The sequence below is a fragment of the Eleginops maclovinus genome, chromosome 2 (assembly GCF_036324505.1).
Source record: "Eleginops maclovinus isolate JMC-PN-2008 ecotype Puerto Natales chromosome 2, JC_Emac_rtc_rv5, whole genome shotgun sequence".
NCBI lineage: Eukaryota > Metazoa > Chordata > Actinopteri > Perciformes > Eleginopidae > Eleginops > Eleginops maclovinus.
This window is the reverse complement of record NC_086350.1, coordinates 20,336,683-20,355,706: the sequence shown is the minus strand read 5'-3', so window position 1 is coordinate 20,355,706 and position 19,024 is coordinate 20,336,683. Positions and strand designations below refer to the sequence as shown.

The window sequence follows — 19,024 nt, the reverse complement described above, 5'->3', positions numbered from 1 at the left end:
TCCCACAATATCAGAGTGGGGAGGACATTTTCAGACAACTCGGTTTAATTATTTGTCAAAATTGTTTTTCAAACCGGTATATATTTGTTATTGACTTTGTAAATAAAGCAGCTGAGCTCAATTTTTCGACTACGCCAATGTTTGTGGAGCGTTAAGAGAGAACCCCGTCACAGCTTCCTAACAACACCTGAGCATTCAATCAGCATAAAAGGACTCCCAAGGAACAGGGCACTTGAACACATTATTGAGAGGGAGTGCTTTTACTCACCATGCCAAAGACAAAAGAAATCAGTCTTGAGCTCAGACAGAAGATAGTGGAGGCTCATGATAAGGGGGAAGGCTATACTGCCATTTCCAAGCGTTTCACAGTGTCTATAACCGCTGTAGGTTGCGTCATTGCCAAGTACAAGGAGACAGATTCTGTAAGAAACAAACCTGCTAAGATGATTGTTGCTGACCTGGCCTCTTCTGGAGTTGATGTTTCAAGGAACACTGTTGTGAGGGCTCTCCATTGTGGTGGGCTTCAGGGCCATCATCCCAGAAGAACCATTTTAATCAAAGAGCAGCACATCAAAGCCAGACTGAGGTTTGCCCGTGAACATTTGAAAGGTAAAGATGAGTTTTGGAAGTCTGTGCTTTGGTCTGATGAGTCTAAACTGGAACTGTTTGGGCACATGGATGTTGCTTATGTTTGGCGAAGAAAGGGAGAAGCCTTCAACCCTAAGAACACAGTTCCCACAGTTAAACATGGTGGTGGGAGCATCATGCTGTGGGGCTGTTTTGCAGCCTCAGGCACAGGGAGCCTTGTTTGGTTGCATGGCATCATGAAAAAAGAAAATGATGTTGAAATTTTGAGGGATAATATGCAGAAATCTGCTCGTAGTCTAGCTATTGACTATTAATGGCCATGGGGCTAATCATTTTGGTTGTCTCATTTTTGCCCTTTCTGGTTTCAACTCAGTGTATGAATAAAATATCCTAATCAAACTTAGTGGACATTTTGTCTTTGTTGTTTTGGAAACAAATACACTATAAACACTTGTTGTTAATGGTCATGTCCATGGAGAAATCAATGGTTTTGTCTAATTTCATAAGGGGGCTAATCATTTTGGCCTCGACTGTAGGCTCTGGATAACTCCTATGTGTTTGGTTTTAGGCTGTGAAAGAGGCCAACCAGAAGATTGTTGATGATTTTGGCTACTGTCTGCTGGACCACCACAGAGAGCGCATCGGCAACTTTAAGATTGAACCACCGGGGCTGTTCCGGGGCAGAGGAGAGCACCCCAAACAGGGCATGCTGAAGAAAAGGATCCAACCAGAGCACGTCATTATCAACTGCAGCAAGTGAGAGTGGGGGCCAAATGATTTCTTTAAGGGAAATCAGAGATCTGGTTTATTTAGGCAGTAAATCACTTAAGAGATTTAATTATGCATCACTTATTCACTCACAGTAGTAGGGATGTCAAGGATTAAACGTTGATTGGCTAAAGGGGAGAGGACATCTTCGTCCCGTTACAGATGTCGGCCTATAAGTTGATATAAAGTCTATAGGTTAATTCGATGTGCCACACTCTGCAGTGCTGGGTACGGTGTGTGTGTGCGTGTCTGTGTGTATCCAGCTGTGTCGCCTAAAGAGCAGGTAAGAAAGCAAGCAAATGATATTGTTTTTTTGATTCATTATCAATGAGTCAACTGATCAGCTCTTCTCACAAACCTTTTTAGAGACTATCTATTGAACTTTTGAAAGGGGCCCTATTATTCTTTTTTGGGTTTTCCCTTTTCTGTAGTGTTATATTCGATTCATTGCATGTAAATGGTCTGCAAGTGCTCAAATCTCTGTTTCTACCAGAGGGAGTATATCTCCCACATATCCCCCCCCCCCCCCCCCGCCTGAAATCCCTCCATTGGACAGCTTTGTTTACTTCTGTAACATAGTGACATCATTATATGTAACACTCACACTTCTCTTGGCTAGCTCTCCCAACACATTTTACCCAAGGGGCTAAGGGGCAGGACATCTCTAAGTGGTTAATCACAACAGAGCTAACCATCTTACCAATCAGAGCAGACAGAATAAGGTGCTGCAGCAGAGGCAGTATGAGGAAAAAATAAAGAGCTTTTTGAACATTAAAGCATGTAAACATGTCAGAGTAGAGGCACTAAATACAAGTATGAACCTGAAAATGAGCATAACAGGGCCCCTTTAATACTGATAACATATGATAAAGATCGGAGCACACACAAACGGGGCAATACAATTGGACAAAGTGAACAGGAAATACAATTAAAGGCTGTTTCAGCACCTCTAAATGGACAGCGCTTTAAAAAGCTGTGTCTACCACATTGTAGCAACAGATTGCTGGATTTAATGGAAAGTGGCTCTTTATTTTCCCATCATTTTGCCTTGTGACTTTCTCTTTAGGATGCTCTAGCTTTTATTCAAACGCTCACACACACCCTCTTTCCTGCTCTCTTTCACTGACAGAGAATCCCGTATCCCCGTGGCGCCTGCTGGTCACCACTGGAAGATGGTTCGTCATGACAACACCGTGACATGGCTGGCCAGCTGGACCGAGAACATCCAGGGATCCATTAAATACATCATGCTCAATGCCAACTCAAAACTCAAGGTACCCTGTCCTCCTACATACGGGCAAATGCGTCATTACCACTTCAGTAAATAAACAAATTAATTAGCAGTTTATTGATATAGTGCAGAGACAGGCACCATTTGTGTTTTATGGTGTGGATTGATATCTCTAATTATAATCAAGACTTAATACTTTTTTAGATAGGCTTCTCAGTTAATGGATACATCTGTTCCTGAAGCACCTGAACGCACCAGCAGTCAATCGTTGCCATAGTAGTCGCGGTACTCGACTGCTGGGCCACTCAGCAATAACGTCATTTTGACAAAAATGGCAGTTGCTCACTTCATTAAATGAGGTATCTCAGGCAAGTAGATTTTCTTCTCCCTCACTGAAAGGAAAGAAAACCTTCATTAAAAAAACGTATAGTCTGAAATTGAAAACTATTAATATACCGTATTTTCCGGACTACAAGGCGCACCTGAATATTAGCCACACAAGCTAAAATTAGGGGAAAATCCTGTTTTGTTCATACATTAGCCGCACCGGACTTTAAGCCGCAGAGGTCAATGCTTGTGCAAAAAGTAGCGGTTTATTGTCCGGAAATTACGGTACTCGTCTTGCTCTTGCTAATCTAGTCTCTTTTTCGCGCTAATTCGTATGGCACTACTTTGCCTGGCGGACGGACATGTGACCAACATACCACTCTTTTCCCCCGTGCCCTTCCGCCAGGCAAAGTAGTGCCGTACAACAGCGGAACAAACCAAAACAAAACCTCTTACGATATCACAAAAATCATGAAAAATCCATAGAAAAGCCGCACCGGACTATAAGCCGCAGAGTTCAAAGCTTGTGCAAAAAGTAGCGGCTTATAGTCCGGAAATTACGGTACTTATGATATGTCATCCAACATTTATGGTGTTTTTTTAAAACAAACTACTTGGCCTTATTTTTGGCTTTTACCTTTCCTTGTCTTATTTAATTATCCAAACACCATGGGCTAACAACACCGATGAGATACAAAAATATGGGTAATAAAGGCACCAGCATTTGAAGGAAAAATGTATTATGGACCAAAAAAAAGGTATATTTGAGCCATTTTCAGCCGTTTAAAAAAAACAAACTAATTAATTCAAAGCATTGGACAGGCTTGCCGTTGTAAGTACTCATTTTTCAGGAGGTCAGCTTGGTGTCTGCCAATTGGCAAATGATATTGGCAGCCGGCCTCTTGCTTAGCACTCACAAAACTGAGGACGCGGTAATGAATAGTGCTAAAACAGCCTGCATTCCAACTGAGACAAATGAACACGTGGCACTGAAATTTAATCAGCTAAACTGGCATCAAGTCATTAGAAAATACAGCCAATGCAATCATCACACAAAAAGTGTAAGTCTTTGCACGGTAATTAATGCTCATTCTGGATATCTGTAGAAAATATATAGATTTATTTAATTGTTAAGCAACGATTAATAATTGAACCCTACAGATAAAATGACCAGAATTACAAATGCCAATTTTAAATCTTAACATTGGTTGCAAATCAAACATGTGCTTCTGTTTGAATTTTCGGGCCCGTGTCCACATAGTGTCTTTTCCTGATAGAAGGTGCTCTTTTATTGTTTCTGTGACAATGATATGTCAACAACGTATCCCCACACCCTAGCATTGATGTTAACATCTGTTTTCTCTACATTTCGGCTTCACTAAAAGCAACAACCAGATTCTGGCTCTCACAGTTTGTCTGAATGAGCTTGTCACCGCTCCGTCTGACAGCCGTATAGCGAGGGAGGAGGACGATCAAAGTCTCACACTCATCCGCTCCAAAAAACCTGCCTTTTCAGTCTTTAAGATATTTTTCTTCGGACCAGCACAGCCGAAAAACAAGATTTTAATTCTATTTCTATAGTCTGTAGTATAAGTTGTGGTATTTTCAACTGGACGCGGCCGCACAAACAAGGCGGAGCATTCAGGAAAAAGACACTGTGTCCGATTGGCATTCATTGGAATAAATTGTGGCTTGTGGATACGGCCCTTTCCTTTTAGAAATTCATGGTCAAATAAGCCAGACCTGTTTGTGTAGGAAATGTGCTTTTACATTCTTATATTTATTGGTTGTACATTATTAAAATGCCATTATGGTTTTGCTTGGAGAGAAGGGCAATCGCCATGTGTATGAGACATGTGTGACATCTTTTTTTTCCCTCTTCTCCATTTCTCTTTCCCTCTCCTCCAAAACATAACTCCTTTTTTTCCCTTATTTCCATCTTTCACGTGTAAAGGTTAAGATATTCCACTATTAGTCTCCATGACAATAGGCCTGTGTGTTCACCGGTGGAGCGGTTAATCGTGCTTTGGTCCAAACTCCTAATAAATAACCAGCAGTAAAAAACAATGTTGTCATTAAAGTAGTGTGATGTAACAGGCTGCATTAATGTCTCCTCTTTCCTTTTCTCTTTGTCTACACCTCTTGTTCCTCCTCCTCTCCTTACTTTCATCCTTTGAAGGGAGAAAAGGACTGGGAGAAATATGAAATTGCCCGCAAGCTGAAGTCATGCGTGGACAACATCCGTTACCAGTACACCCAGGATCTCAAATCCAAACAGATGAAAACCCGACAAAGAGCCGTGGCCCTCTACTTCATAGACAAGGTCTGCGTCCGAGCCGTGGTCGGGGAACAACTCTGGCATTCAAATGCAGCAATTAGGATGCCAACTTTTCTATGTTTACACGGCAGTGCTAGAAATAACTTTCACAGATTGCCCTAAGTGCTCAGGTCTGATACCAGGAGCCACGTGAAGGTATTGGAAATCGATACGATGCGTCTTGATTGCCTTCTCTGTCTTCTCACAGAGCTGGATGGCAGATCTTTTGCAATGAGATAAATGGATTATAGGTAGCCATTTTCTTCCAGCGACCCTGGGCTAATTATCCCGCTCTGCATTGAGTGAAATGATAGATTGAGTGTGTGATTGCTTTTGGCTCGTGCCGAAGACTATTTAAACTCAGATTCAGCTTTGTTTACTTCTCTGCTGTTTGATATCCTATCCAATGGCTCTTGTGTATGATTGGCAGATGTTTGCTCTGTGGTAAAGGCGATGTGCGGATCTGATGTGTTTCTATCTTTTTGTCTTCTGAAAGCTGGCGCTGAGAGCTGGTAACGAGAAGGAGGAGGGAGAGTCGGCGGACACGGTCGGTTGCTGCTCCCTGCGCGTGGAGCACATCACCCTCCACGAGAAGCTGGACGGCAACGAGTGTGTGGTGGAGTTCGACTTCCTGGGTAAAGATTCCATTCGCTACTACAACAAGGTGCCCGTCATCAGCAAGGTAAAGGGACAAAAAGTTGCCAAAAGCACTCACACTCGCATGTGGATGTCACAACCAGGGTGTGAATTTCACGACGGCCATGGCCTTCATTGCCCCTCGGTCTGGCCGTGATGCCCAAAAATAATTGTACGTCCTACGGCCACCATGGCAAGTTGCTTTAAAAGTGTCAGAGCGGTGGTCTGGGCTCTGAACTGCATTAGTGCTTGTAGCTTGGATTGGTTACGGGCACCTCACATGTCATCATCGCGTCATTCAATCATCATTCTGAGAACCTGTCTCAGAAGTAACCACGCCAAAACAACAAAGAAGTATGTTAATGATCACTCGCACACACATATACCGTTAGCTCTCCCATAGCATTCCCCCGTCTCTCTCTCTCTAGGAACCTCCCTTCTCCTCACCCAGTGGCATTTTTATATGTACAAAACTGGTGGGGCACGAACAACTTAGATATATAAAGGCTTTTTGTACCTTAATTCATGGAGTAAAGGGCGCTATCACAAAGCAAAACGTAGCAACAACAACCGTGATGCCTCAGCATGAAAACATCAGACTGTAGGAAAACACAGACACTCGTCACCGTGGTTACAATAGCAATCGATCCATCGATACATAAACTATACTTTCGCTCACCAAAGCTCCAGTAGATGGTCAACTTCTTTCATTTTCTGTTTGTATTATTTACCGCTGGTGAGGTAGTCTAAGCCCTCTCGTCTCCTCTGCATAACTACACTTTTCGCACACACATTTACAGCCAATCTAATTTGGTGTTAATAATGACCTCCGGTAAAACGCTGGTAAACGCTAGTCCGGATCGAGCGGACGCCCAACAGTTCATACAGCTCACGTAGTGTGTGTGACATAAATGACGTGCCCTGGTCAGTCAGGATCTGTTTCGGGATCTCGACTCGGGAGATTATATGAAACAGGCCTGTGCAACGCTGTTTGCAGAGATATTGCGCAACGGCACTGCCTCGGGATATCGTGTTGCATAATCCACTAGGACGAGTACAAGCGATATCCCCGTGCACTCCGGTCTAATGGCCCGATGAGGTCCATACCAACTCTCTCAAAAGGCATCTCCATTAATGGGAGTGGGCGCAGAGGCGCTTTTGGGGTGGCCGGCGGATTAACCAGCTGACATTCGCTGCAGGATGCACACCACCGCTTCACATCCGTACGAATGCCCGGCCAATAAAATCGGGCCATGATCCGGTGTAGTGTCTTATCGTACCCTAGGTGACCTGACATGGGGTTGTGATGAGCCGCCTGGAAAATCAATTCCTGACGGCTTTGTGCTACCAACAACTGGCTATTGATCTCTCCTGTCTGTGTGTCACGGCTCACGATGAAATCCTCAACCGGGAACACTGGCGGGGGCAGAGGGGCCTCCCCGGCACCCTCCGGTGGTAGAGGGACCTCCCCGGCCCCCTCCGTGTCTGTTCCCCCTTCGTCGCCGTCAGCCGCTTCCGATTCGCCACTAAACACAGCACACCACTCACATTTCCCTGACTCCCGTGAACTCACCCCCATAGCCCCCGCTAGCTTAGCAAACCCCGGCCAATTTGTTCCCAAGATCAGAGGGTGCGTGAGGCGAGTACTAACTCCAGCCCTGACTCTATGCTTTTTACCCCTAAAAGATATTTCCAGAGTCACCTCCGGGTACTGGTGAATATCCCCATGCACACACCTCACCTTCACCCACGATGCTTCAACCAATGCCCCCGGCCGAACCAAGCGCTGATGGATCATCGTCTGATTACAGCCCGTGTCCATCAGAGCCTGGTGGGTACCCCCCTGTATACATACCGGTATACGGTACGTCCCTTCTAAACCGTGGGAGGCAACTGGCGGTCCCGCAACCCGGACCAACTGTCTGACCTCCATCATGGGACACTCCCGCTGGAAGTGGCTGGGCTGCCCGCACCGCCAGCACTCCTGGGGAGAGAGAGAGAGAGATGAGGTAGGGCTAGGGTGGGAAGGGACCGGGTCGTGGGTTGAGGAGAAGGCGGTGCAGCGGCTGCTGTCGGGAACCTCCTCCTCGGGGCTGGGACGGGTCGGCCCGCGGGGACGACAGGTTGTCTGGTCTCCTCCTTCATGCTCCGCCGGGGAAGCGAAAGGTGGTCCTCCGCGAGGACGACGGCTGCCTCCAGGCTGGCCGGGCGGTGACACTGGACCCAATTCGCCGTTGACGATGGCAGCCCGGTGGCAAACTGCTCCAGTGCCACCTGCTCCACGACATCCTCGGCGGAGCGTATCCCCAGCTGAAGCCAGCGCCTCGCCGCATCGAGGAGCTGCTTCGCGTAGGAGAAGGGGCGGCCAGCGTCCTCGAAGGGGAGGGCCCGGAACCGGCGGCGGTGTCCCTCTGGCGTGCTGCTGAGCCGGTCCAGGATGGCCCTCCGCAGCTGCTTGTACTCATCTCGAGAGGACGCTGGCAGGCTGTGGGCGGCTAGCTGCGCTCCCCCGGACAGCAGGGGAAGAAGCCGCACAGCCCACTCCTCCTCCGGCCACCCGCACGCCGCCGCAGTGCTCTCAAATATGTCCAGATATGCCTCTGGGTCGTCGTCGGCTGGCATCTTCTGGAGGGCAATCTGCGGCGGCCGGGCGTTGACCCAGGACCCAGCCTACTGCAAAACAGACCAGAACCAGGTTACCAACATGCTTTATATTAAATGACTGGTTACCTGATTCTGATCAGCTGTCTGGTCTCCGGCCGAGCCACTCCCCTCACCCCAGCAGCCGGCGCTCTAACCACACCCGGCTGCCACATACGCCTTTCTTGAAACCAAGTTGATTCCACGGTGTAAGACAAAATAACCCACCTGTTATTTTTATCGGTTCACACTCCGTTACTAAATGTGCATACTGGTTTTTGTTAGGAAGTGAAACGGATCCTAATTTCCTTCTATCTTCTACTATCTATTTTTTTTACTTTTGGATTACCTCCAAATCAAAGGCAATGCTAATAAATACCAGACGAAGGAAATATAAATAAGATGGCTTTTACATCTATATAACAGCAGGATACTCAGGCAGTAGCCTATACAGTAGGGCTGCGTATCTAAACGTAACATCAGGTACAGGTACCGGTACAAAGGTTTATGTACAGGTCCAGACCTGTACCTGAACAATTTGACAAGTTAACATGTGTTCAAAAACGTACCCTTAATGTTGAACATTGACGCAATGATCGTTCCATACTCATGTGGAGTTGTCTCAACCTTGTGATGACGGCGTAAATGTTTTGCTATGTTAGACGTTCCACCGCTGCACTGAATGGTGGCATTACAGAGGTTGCACCTTGCGTTCTGGCCCCCTGAAAGCTTTGTTACGTGACCTTACTGGTCTCCCACGTGGCATGACAAACAAATTCACTCCGCGCAGTCCGCGGCCTTTAACTTACACGGCAAAATTACACAAAGCAACAAAGGCCGCCAATGCCAGCAAAGGAAATGGTCTGTCTGTCTGTCTGTCTGTCTGTCTGTCTGTCTGTCTGTCTGTCTGTCTGTCTGTCTGTCTGTCTGTCTGTCTGTCTGTCTGTCTGTCTGTCTGTCTGTCTGTGTGAACTACTTTGAACGTGTGTTTGTGTGTGTGTGAGAAGTACTTTGAACATGTTTCTTTATTTGTTTCTGAAAATAGCCGACGATTATTCTTCCGTCAACTGACTGATTGTTGAGTTGAATAATCGTTGCAGCTCTTGTTTTTTGTAATACAAAACGGATATATTTCAGAATAATATTAGAGGTGTTGCCCTTTTGGTTCCTGCAGAGAAGGTCACTCACACACATCGACACAAACAGAGCCGGGAGCAGAAAGCAATGTCCCCGAGGCACAGTTTCAGATTGGATTCCTGTAGCTGTGCCGGTTTAATTTGTCCGTTACAGCCGTTGGAATATTCACAAGTGCATAATACCGTTCAGTAGGACCATAGGAATCATTATTTTTTATAGTATAACTTTGCAGCAGCTTTTATGACACAATTGTACTGTCAAATCTTAAAATATGGTTAAATCCTTTTCTTTCATAATTATTCTTCCTCATTGTTTTAAACCCTTCCACAGTTTTAGGTTTCCTTTGTGGTTGAAAAAAAAGCAATTTTAACGGCAACGTTTGTGCTCGCATTTAAGGAATCAATGTAACAAAAGTGCAGTGTATCTTTTAAATCTCTTAAAGGTAGAAATCAGTGCTTCTGCTTTTCAGCATCAGTTATAATTAGGTATTATAATATAATTATAAGATGTGAGGAAAGAGAGAATAGTTAATATGACAGTCACTGTAAATCAAAGTGGATTTTTTTTTTTTTGGTACGCATTCGTCGGCCCCAAATCATTTAAATACTTTGACACCTTAAGTAGCATACTTTAAGCACAGATTAATGTGTGATGCTGTGCAATTTTTATTCCAGCTTGTGCAAACATTTCTAGGCATGGCTTCCTGCTGTCAGGTGTCCTCACAGTGTGCCAGGTGGGACCGACTGCCAACAGGGGAATTTTTAAAAGAAAATAAAGTAATTGGGCTGCGACTCCTGTCAGCTGTTGGTTTAACTCTCACAGTAAATGATGATGCTTTCTTTAATGAGCAGGTTATCCAAAGCCACAATACAAGAAAACACAACGTAGGAACTTTTTATAAATCCTTTCTGTACTCCTGTTGTCTGCATCTGTCTCACAGCTGTCACATTTGGGTGTGTGTGAGTGTGTGTGCATGTATACATATGTAAATGTTCAACCCCTCCTCTGGTCTCAGCCCATGCTATCTTCTGTTCCAGAGATGGAGACAGAAATGTTAGCACCTGACAGCCAAAGTGTTTTGTTTCTTGGCAGAACGTATAATTATTCAAATGAGTGTATTCAAAAGCAACACATTAGCTAGAATTAATTAGTCTTTTGCATAATTTAGCTTCATCAATTCCCAGGGAAATCAGCGAGATTGCTGCGAAATGTCACTTGGTATAAAATTGAACAAGGATGGAAGTAAGGAATTTCCATTTTCTACCTCTGGGGGGGTATTAAAATAATTCAATTTAACACTTGTCGCTTAAATGCTTGGTTTTTATGTACTGTATATGCAACTGGCTTCTTCTGCTGAAATCCTGCATGCACAGGACAAAAGGCACTGCAGGGGAGGAATACAGAAATGGCAATGAAGTGGAGCCACGCTATGCATATGGACTGCCAATGCAGTACAGCCAGTTCCTTTTTTCTAGTGAAACTGAATGAAAATCAAATCATTGTTTCTTAGCGGGGAGAGGAGGGTTAAGGGTTAATATTAATAATGTGTTTACACTGGACACAAAGACATTTTTTAGCGCTGGGCGGCGGAAATGAAGTTTGACGCTGTCTCCCGAAAATGAATCAGCATTGAGAATCTCACTGACATTGTTGAATCAGAAAACCAGAACAAAACACCAGTCATTAACTCTGGGCGACAGCCAAGCCCCAGGAAGTGCTCCGGACGCTGAGGAAAATATTCGCAGTGGCCAAACGTCAATACTACAACTTCCCTATCTCTCCGTGACGTCACTAGGCCCAGAAATACTTTTCCCCATTGACTTACATTGGGGAAGAGACGTCTGTAAATCATTTAGGTTTTAAAAGTAGTACAATTTGCTAAAAGCTGAATCCAGATTTATTTTCTCTCTCTATTCATTCTACTGAGCTGAGAGCGGGAGATCGGAGGTTCTATGCTCTCGGCAGCCAGGCATGATGGGTAATTTGTGAGGTGTACGTTGCTCTAGGAAAAGGTAATCGCGATAGCCTGCCGTTTAAAATGCAACGATTCCCCCATTTCATTAGTATCGGTACTTTAATAATGACATTGTTTTAATAAGAGCCGTATTTCCTGTGTGTGTTAAGCGCAGTGCTTCCACTCCCTGTAGCCGTGCCTGTAGTGCCTCCCCTCGCTCTAGCTGTCATATCATGTGACAAAACGAGAGCATGGCTGCAAGTGCGAGTGCTATTGCCGATGCGCTTGGGCTTGTTGACAAAAACGACGCCAGAAATGAAATTTGGAAGTATTTTGGTTACATCTCTGCTGACAGAGAACACGCAGATCACCGCCGCAACTCCGCCCGTTGTGACGGGACCGGTGCGCGGAGCAAAACACGTACTTCAAGTTAAAGACCTAACACACTTAACTATCTTATCTGCATCTGGAACTAGTTATAATTATGTTTATTCTTCACTGCCGGGTTACTCATTACTGGATCATTGAGCTGCATGAGACGGATACGACTGGCTGTCAGGAGAGGGAGAGAGGAAAAGAGAGCACTCCATGTATTTCTCCCATGTTATTATCCAAAGTTCATGTACACTTTTGAATAATGCAGTTCATCACACCTTTGAAATAAAGCATAATCATGACATTTAAGACGGTTTCCCATTTTTAAAGAAAAGTATCAAAAAAGTATCGAAGTCGCAATTCTTGATTTAGTATCGAACCAAAAATGTTGGTATCCTGACAACACTGCACCCTACCCACTCCCACTCCGTGATGGAATGAACTCCAGAATACAGACTCGCAGCTGAATGAGGCTCCCCTGGTGGAGGGAGGGAATACAGCCAAAAAATGAAATCTATTGCTCAACCACTTAAAACTACAAGTTACTTTTTGAAATATCCTAATTTCTTCTTAATAAGTATTTACATTCTTAACACACACATACACAGACCTGTACACATCACTAATCAAGCACACTGACTGCTGGCTCTGCTTCTCTGAGATATTTTTCAACAGATTAACATTTTTATCCCAAAAGCACTTCCTTCATTTAACTTTTTTCCGTGTTTTTCAGTTTGTTTGCCAAGAGGAACATCATTGCCTCGGGAGTGAATTTGTTAGCGTGTTTCATAAAGCTACACATCTGTTGCTATTAATTGGTGCCTTGCATATTTTACAAGTTTATTCCGGGAAGCGCGCATCTGTGGAAGCCACGGAGTCGCTGGAAATGTCAGATGTAAATTGTGCCAATTTTACTCCTCAGGCTCCGCTCTATGATGGACAAATGGAGTCGGGCTCCAGACACACACACACACACACACACACACACACACACACACACACCACTCTCGCTCCTCCTCCTATTGTTTATTAAAATGCATATCTATAAGTGTGTATTTTATGGGGTTTTAGATTTGATAGTAAATTAGCTTTTAAAACATCACCTTCACTTTTGTGGATACATTTCATCAATACATGAATTTGTAAATGTGACAGTAATGGAATGCAATTTAATATCCATCTTGATATTCATCACTATAATGTTGGAAATGTCCAAATTGCTGCAGTTGGGCCTTTTAAACGTTAGTATTTTTTAACTGGTAGCTGACTGGCTGTTTTGCTTTTCCACTTATCTTTTCAGGTTTTTAAGAATCTTAGACTGTTCCTGGAAAACAAATCACCCGGAGACGACCTCTTTGATCGCCTCTCTGTGAGTCTCTCACTAACACTCACTGCTAACAGTTTCTTTAGATGTTTCGTCCCAGCACCCCTTGATCTTTAGTTTTGAACGTCTTGTGAACGTTGCCGAACAAGAATCAACATTTTAGCACTCAATGACCCTAAGGCTTTATTCTCATATGCACAAAAGCCACAGCGTAGATGTTGGTGATAGACATCTTAAAGTGGCCGTATTATGCTCTTTCGTGTTTTCCCTTATCTGTAGAGTGTTTATATAGGATTTTGTGTATGCAAATGGTTCGCAAAAGAGAGTCCCCCCTGCCTGAATCACCTCCATTGGACTCCTTTGTTAACTTCCCTAACTTAATGACATCGCTATGTCACACTTGCACTTCTATTGGCTAAAGCTTCTACACGTTGTAAGTATGTGATATGCTGAGGGGGTTGGAGATTTCTCTAAACTGTTGACCAATCATAAAAGAGCCATCCAGCTAACCAATCAGAGCAGACTGGGCTCTGGTTTCAGACAGGGTGGAAAGATGTGCTGCAGCACAGGCAGAGTGAGAAGAATAAAGACCCTTTTTTGAACATTCAATCATGGAGACATAATTTCACAAATATGAAACTGGTAAATGAGCATAACATATCTTCCTTAATTCCCACGCTCCTCCAACAGCGCAACAAACAATACACTTAAGACATATCAAAAATAAATACAAAAACAAACACTATATTGCAAGTCAAAATGCAGAAACAAATACGCTGGTATACGTTAAATACACGTAGATAAAAAAAGAAAAACAGTACAGTGGCATAAAATATGTTTTATTGTTAAAATATATAACTGTGGATGGTAAACAGATAAAGGACACTTCACACAACTGTGAAAGAAAATAAATAGTTTAAAAGCAAATTGTTTGTGAAAGCTGTCAACATGTGCTTTAAATATTTGCTTACTTTTGTTTTTTCAAAAGTCGGGATGGTGGAATAAGTGTGAGAAACTACCCTGATGTTTAAAATAATTGAAGGAAAATGCTGAAAAAGATTCTGCAAGCAAAATAGAATTACTTAAACAAATATTTTCCTGGGAAAGAAGGCAGCAGTGAAGGAAAAGGTGGGACTAAATTGTAAGGTGTAAGAGAGATGAGATTGAATGAGCTCGAGCCGTTGAGGTGGAGAGATGAAAGGGGTAAAGTGAGGAGAAGGGGAAGAATATTGGAAGCCGGGAGACTGAAAGCAGAAAAGGAGTTTCAAAAGCAAGAAGGGATGGACCCTGGCAGATAAAAATGAAACTGCGCGAGGAGAAATTGAGAGTGAACATGCTGGGCGGATGAATTTCCACACATAGAAATCTGCCGTCTTTTCAACCTCTTCCTCTAGCTGCAGGCGGGAAGGCCACACACAATGCAGCTGTCTAACACATGGTTAGACATGGTTAGCCCACTGCAGGGAGACGTGGGACTTCTCAGGGTTCTTAGTCTTTATACAACATGATAACAGCATTATTTGTCTATTTAAGAATACACCCAAGGCTAACAGGTTGTCCTTGTTGAGAAAACATATTCAGAATTGTTTAATATGAACAGGTTTCTTTCAGTGGAAACGACGCAAGGCTACAGCTCCTAACAGCCAGGCAACCTTGGTTCTTTCGATGCTGAGAAATCCCTTATGTTGTGAGACGGTGCGACTGATGAATGGTCGCTTTGAAGAGGAGGTCAACAGAGTGGTCCAGAGATTAGATATTTTTCTAGGCATACCTGGAAGTTAGCATTACAAGGGCTCCCTCGACAAAAAGCAAACAGGATATTACCATATTGCAGAAAATAAGAACTTTGGCAAACCAGAGTTTACAATACTTGTTTTTTTCAGCAGAATATTCTCCGCAAACGAACACCACTGTTACCACCCATACTTGTTTGAGCAGAAATGCAATAGGCAGCTTTGAAAAAAGCTAACGTTAGGCTAAAAACAAACTACGTTCCGGTTGTGGCTTCACGGTAACACCAGTGATTTCATTTATCCGCTGTCTTTTTTATGACACATAGAAACTTCAGACATTCACCAGTGAGGTGTTTACTGACATATTTTATGTCGTAGAAAAAAATCTCCTCAGCTTGTGTTAACCACAGTCCTTATTGCAGGCTTTCAACCAAAAACATGTAAACAAATCTGAATCCGACATACTTTAATAAAGATCAAACATAAGAAGTAAAAATGTGGAATAAAAGATAAAATGAGATAATGATATTAGAAATGCAAGTAATATGTCCAATAAAGATAACATCATTTAAAATAATAACATATCATTCAAACATAAGAAGAGATGTGCCAACATATTGACCGAGGGAAGAGTAAACAATCTCATGGGTTTTTCTAGAAGAATATAGTATGAGGGCACTAACGTACAACTGTATTTACACGCTATTATTAACAAAACTACATCCCCGCCCACTTTCCGGCGAAAAATGATGCATTAAAGCAAAATGGAAAATAATAGTTTCTTCATGTCTTAAAGCTGTTAGGTCATATATTGCGCCTCAAACAACAAATAAATCCTGAATACGATCTCTTTACTTTCTCTACAGAAAAAAAGAGAGTAAAAGAAACGACCCAATTCAGAAATCACCCAAAAAATGGACATTTTGGAGTATCACTTTAACATCTTACAGGGAAATATCGACATTTTGGTATGAGGGCGCAGCACCCCTGTTAGACAAAGCCCTGATTATGTAAACATAAGAAGACATGTGCCAGCATATTGACCGAGGTAAGAGTTAAACAGTCTTAAGGAAAGAAAAGCGGCATCGACTTCCTGTTGCGCTTTTCAGTGCATCTAGGTGGAATGAGTCTTTCCCTGAAGGTACTCTGTTGCTGTTGACTTCAAGACGAGGGAACCAGAAGTTGTAAAATGCTAACTAATTTCCGGGTTAAGGACTCATTGCTGGACTCGATGAAAAGAGAGAGAGAGATGCAGATGAGAAAGCACCTTGAAGGTTCAGGTGCCACTCACGTGACACCATCTCAAGATTGACAGGCAGGAAAAGGAAGCTCCAAACAGGGACAGGGAGCGAGAGGGCGAGATGAGGAGATGGAGCAATTGAAGGAACGAGTGCGCCGCCTCTGCTCCCTGCCCTCGAGTGTGTCAAGAAATGTCAGGGTGTGTTGGAGGTGGAATGGTAATGGCTGCTTTGGGCAGGCCTGATTGGCACCCGTAAAGGCCAGGCCACTGAGAGAGCGGAGAGGAAGGGGGAGGTGGGGTTGGAGGAGATGGAGAGGTAGGAATGTGACAGCTGGTCCAGGTGAGGGGAGGTTAAGAAGGAGAAGGTGGAAGATGGCTGGAAAACAGTAGGAGGTGGGAGAGAGGGAGGAAAGAATAGAGTTGTGGCGGAGAATTCAATTCAAAAGTCTCAGTGTTTTTATCTGTGTTCTACTTTTTTTAACTCAAATGAAGCTTTTTATGAGTTTGTTTTAGTTGTGTTTCCATATGTTTAAAGTCTCATCCTTACAATACCCGGCATATGCCAAATAAATGACATTGTGACCTTCAAATATGTTGCCTGGACACCTTAAGTGTAGCACAGCGCCGTGCATGTGTAGAGGGTGAGGTGCTGTCCGTAGTTCTGAAATAAAGCAGGGATCGATTTACAGAACCTTTTTTTTTTAGCAGCTGAATCTACTCGACTCTTCCTTTTTATGATTTTGAAACATTCATGATATCCAGACTTGAACAGCAGCCTTATGATATGGTTATGTTGCCTTTCTGATGATCCATAGCCATTTGTCTAATTGGGAGGGAGCGTATTAAGAATCCCTCAGTTTACACAGGTTTCTTGCCGTGGAAACAGAGTGATCGCTGCAGCAGCTCACAGTCTGGCTACGTTTGGTTAAGTGCTCTTGATTGCTGAGAAACCCCCCATCTTGGGAGACAGTTGTAGGTAGGAACATACGGGATGGATGAATGGTCATTTAGAAGCAGATGGAGTGTGTTCATGAGGAAATTCAGCTCAGACGGCTATCATACTTTGCCCTCAGACCTGCAGACACTCTCATTGGCATCCCAGTGTCAGAGTCAGGTAGCCTATTAGCAAGGCAGACTTCACAATAACGCTGCCTGTGTGCGTGTGCAGATGTGTGTACCTCCCTCCAGCATATATAAACATGACAAACTCTCCCTCGCAAGTATCCTGCAGTCTGTAGCCCCAGACACCCGGGTCCTGACCCTGCTCGGATCTTAATATTAATTTAATCCTGACTTAAATCATCACCATTATTTCTTCTTCTGCCAGAGCTACTGTTGTTTTTTTTTCCATCTGTGAGCTTTTTAATGTGTTCAGAAATGCAGACTCTGAAGTCCACATGTTTGCACCTCGTGTCAGTGTGTGCGCAGAGAGCACATGTGTTTGTTTTGTGTTCGCTCACACTGTTAGCCTCCTCTCACTGCGGCCATCAGACGGCAGCTAATGGCAATCTAACCAGCGGCTGTGACAGCTCTAACTTGCTATAAAACCTACCCAAATGTCAGCGGGTAAATAGTACTGTGATCTATTTGAATCTGCCGGCTCTAATGGATGATGATGATAATGAAGGCAGAGGCGAGGTTGTATGTATTTTATTTGTTATTGTACATTACACACACTTCAATCACTGCTGTGGTGCAATGCCACAGTGCCACCTAGTGGGCGAGTGTTGTGTTCACAGTGTGTTTGTACTGTACCACACTGGAGTTAAATGTGTTTCTCATTACCGCTCTGCTTCACATTTCTCTCTGCAGACAACCTTGATGAACAAGCATCTGAGTTCTCTGATGCCCGGTCTGAGTGCCAAGGTCTTCAGGACATACAACGCTTCCATCACCTTACAGCAGCAGCTGAAAGAGCTCACTAACAGTAAGCCACTCGCACTCAGTGCTTATAATGCCGTTTACCACTTCATTAATAGCTCTTAAAAGCACCGTTTGATATTCCTAAGCAGCAAAATGGGTTATTTTAGATTAAAGAGGACATATTAAGTTCATTTTCTGATTCATATTTGTATTTTCTGCCTCTTCTGTGACATGTTTCCATGCTTTTATGTACAAAAAGTTACTCTACTCTTTGGTATTTAGTTGCATTTTCAATATTGGGTCTAATTTAATGCTGTTTCTTGAGTAAGTACTTTTCCATATAGTACACATTGTACACAAAGCACTTATTTATATAATATATTATACCTTGCATAGTGCAGGATTTGCAATGGGATAGTATTGTGGCAAATCACAACTGTTGTGCAGTTTTGTCAATCTCAAAGTTATAGTTTGTCTTATTGGTGTTAATGTCAAGTATCAAGCGGAGGAAGCATTGCTGTGTTAATGGAATGATTTCCGCCCACAAGAATATCAGACGTCTTGTTTTGCTTACTGGCGGTTGTTCATACTGTATTGCGTGGTTTCGTGGAGCGACAGCAATTGCTTAAGCTTCCTCGGCCCTCAGAAGTTTGTTACTCCCTCCCCTTTCAGTATGTAGCCAACATTGCGACCATTGAGGGGGGGGAATGTCCCATTTACCAAATACAAGTTTGACCACTGAGTCAATATCCAGTCCTAGTGCGCTGCATGTAGCTACATTTGTCAGTGTGAATGCACCTCAGATAGCAGTAGGTACAGACGTATAGAATTGACAGATAGTATGTTATTTTATTGATGATACTGTAACAGCAAAACATTTCTGTGTTTTTA

The 19,024-nt window shown here is 43.5% G+C and overlaps 1 protein-coding gene across 3 annotated transcripts in view; it reads left to right on the top strand.

Moving 5' to 3' along the window:
* The window catches only part of zgc:173742 (DNA topoisomerase I, mitochondrial), a 43,954-nt gene that overhangs the window by 20,722 nt on the left and 4,208 nt on the right, over window positions 1-19,024 (top strand). For 2 of the 3 annotated variants that reach the window (XM_063903381.1, XM_063903388.1), the window contains exons 11-16: window positions 1,157-1,344; window positions 2,486-2,630; window positions 5,094-5,237; window positions 5,728-5,913; window positions 13,274-13,342; window positions 18,083-18,197. In XM_063903381.1, the coding sequence (XP_063759451.1) occupies window positions 1,157-1,344; window positions 2,486-2,630; window positions 5,094-5,237; window positions 5,728-5,913; window positions 13,274-13,342; window positions 18,083-18,197 (847 nt within the window). The remainder of the gene's footprint in view (window positions 1-1,156; window positions 1,345-2,485; window positions 2,631-5,093; window positions 5,238-5,727; window positions 5,914-13,273; window positions 13,343-18,082; window positions 18,198-19,024) is intronic. The other variant, XM_063903397.1, reaches the window with a different exon arrangement.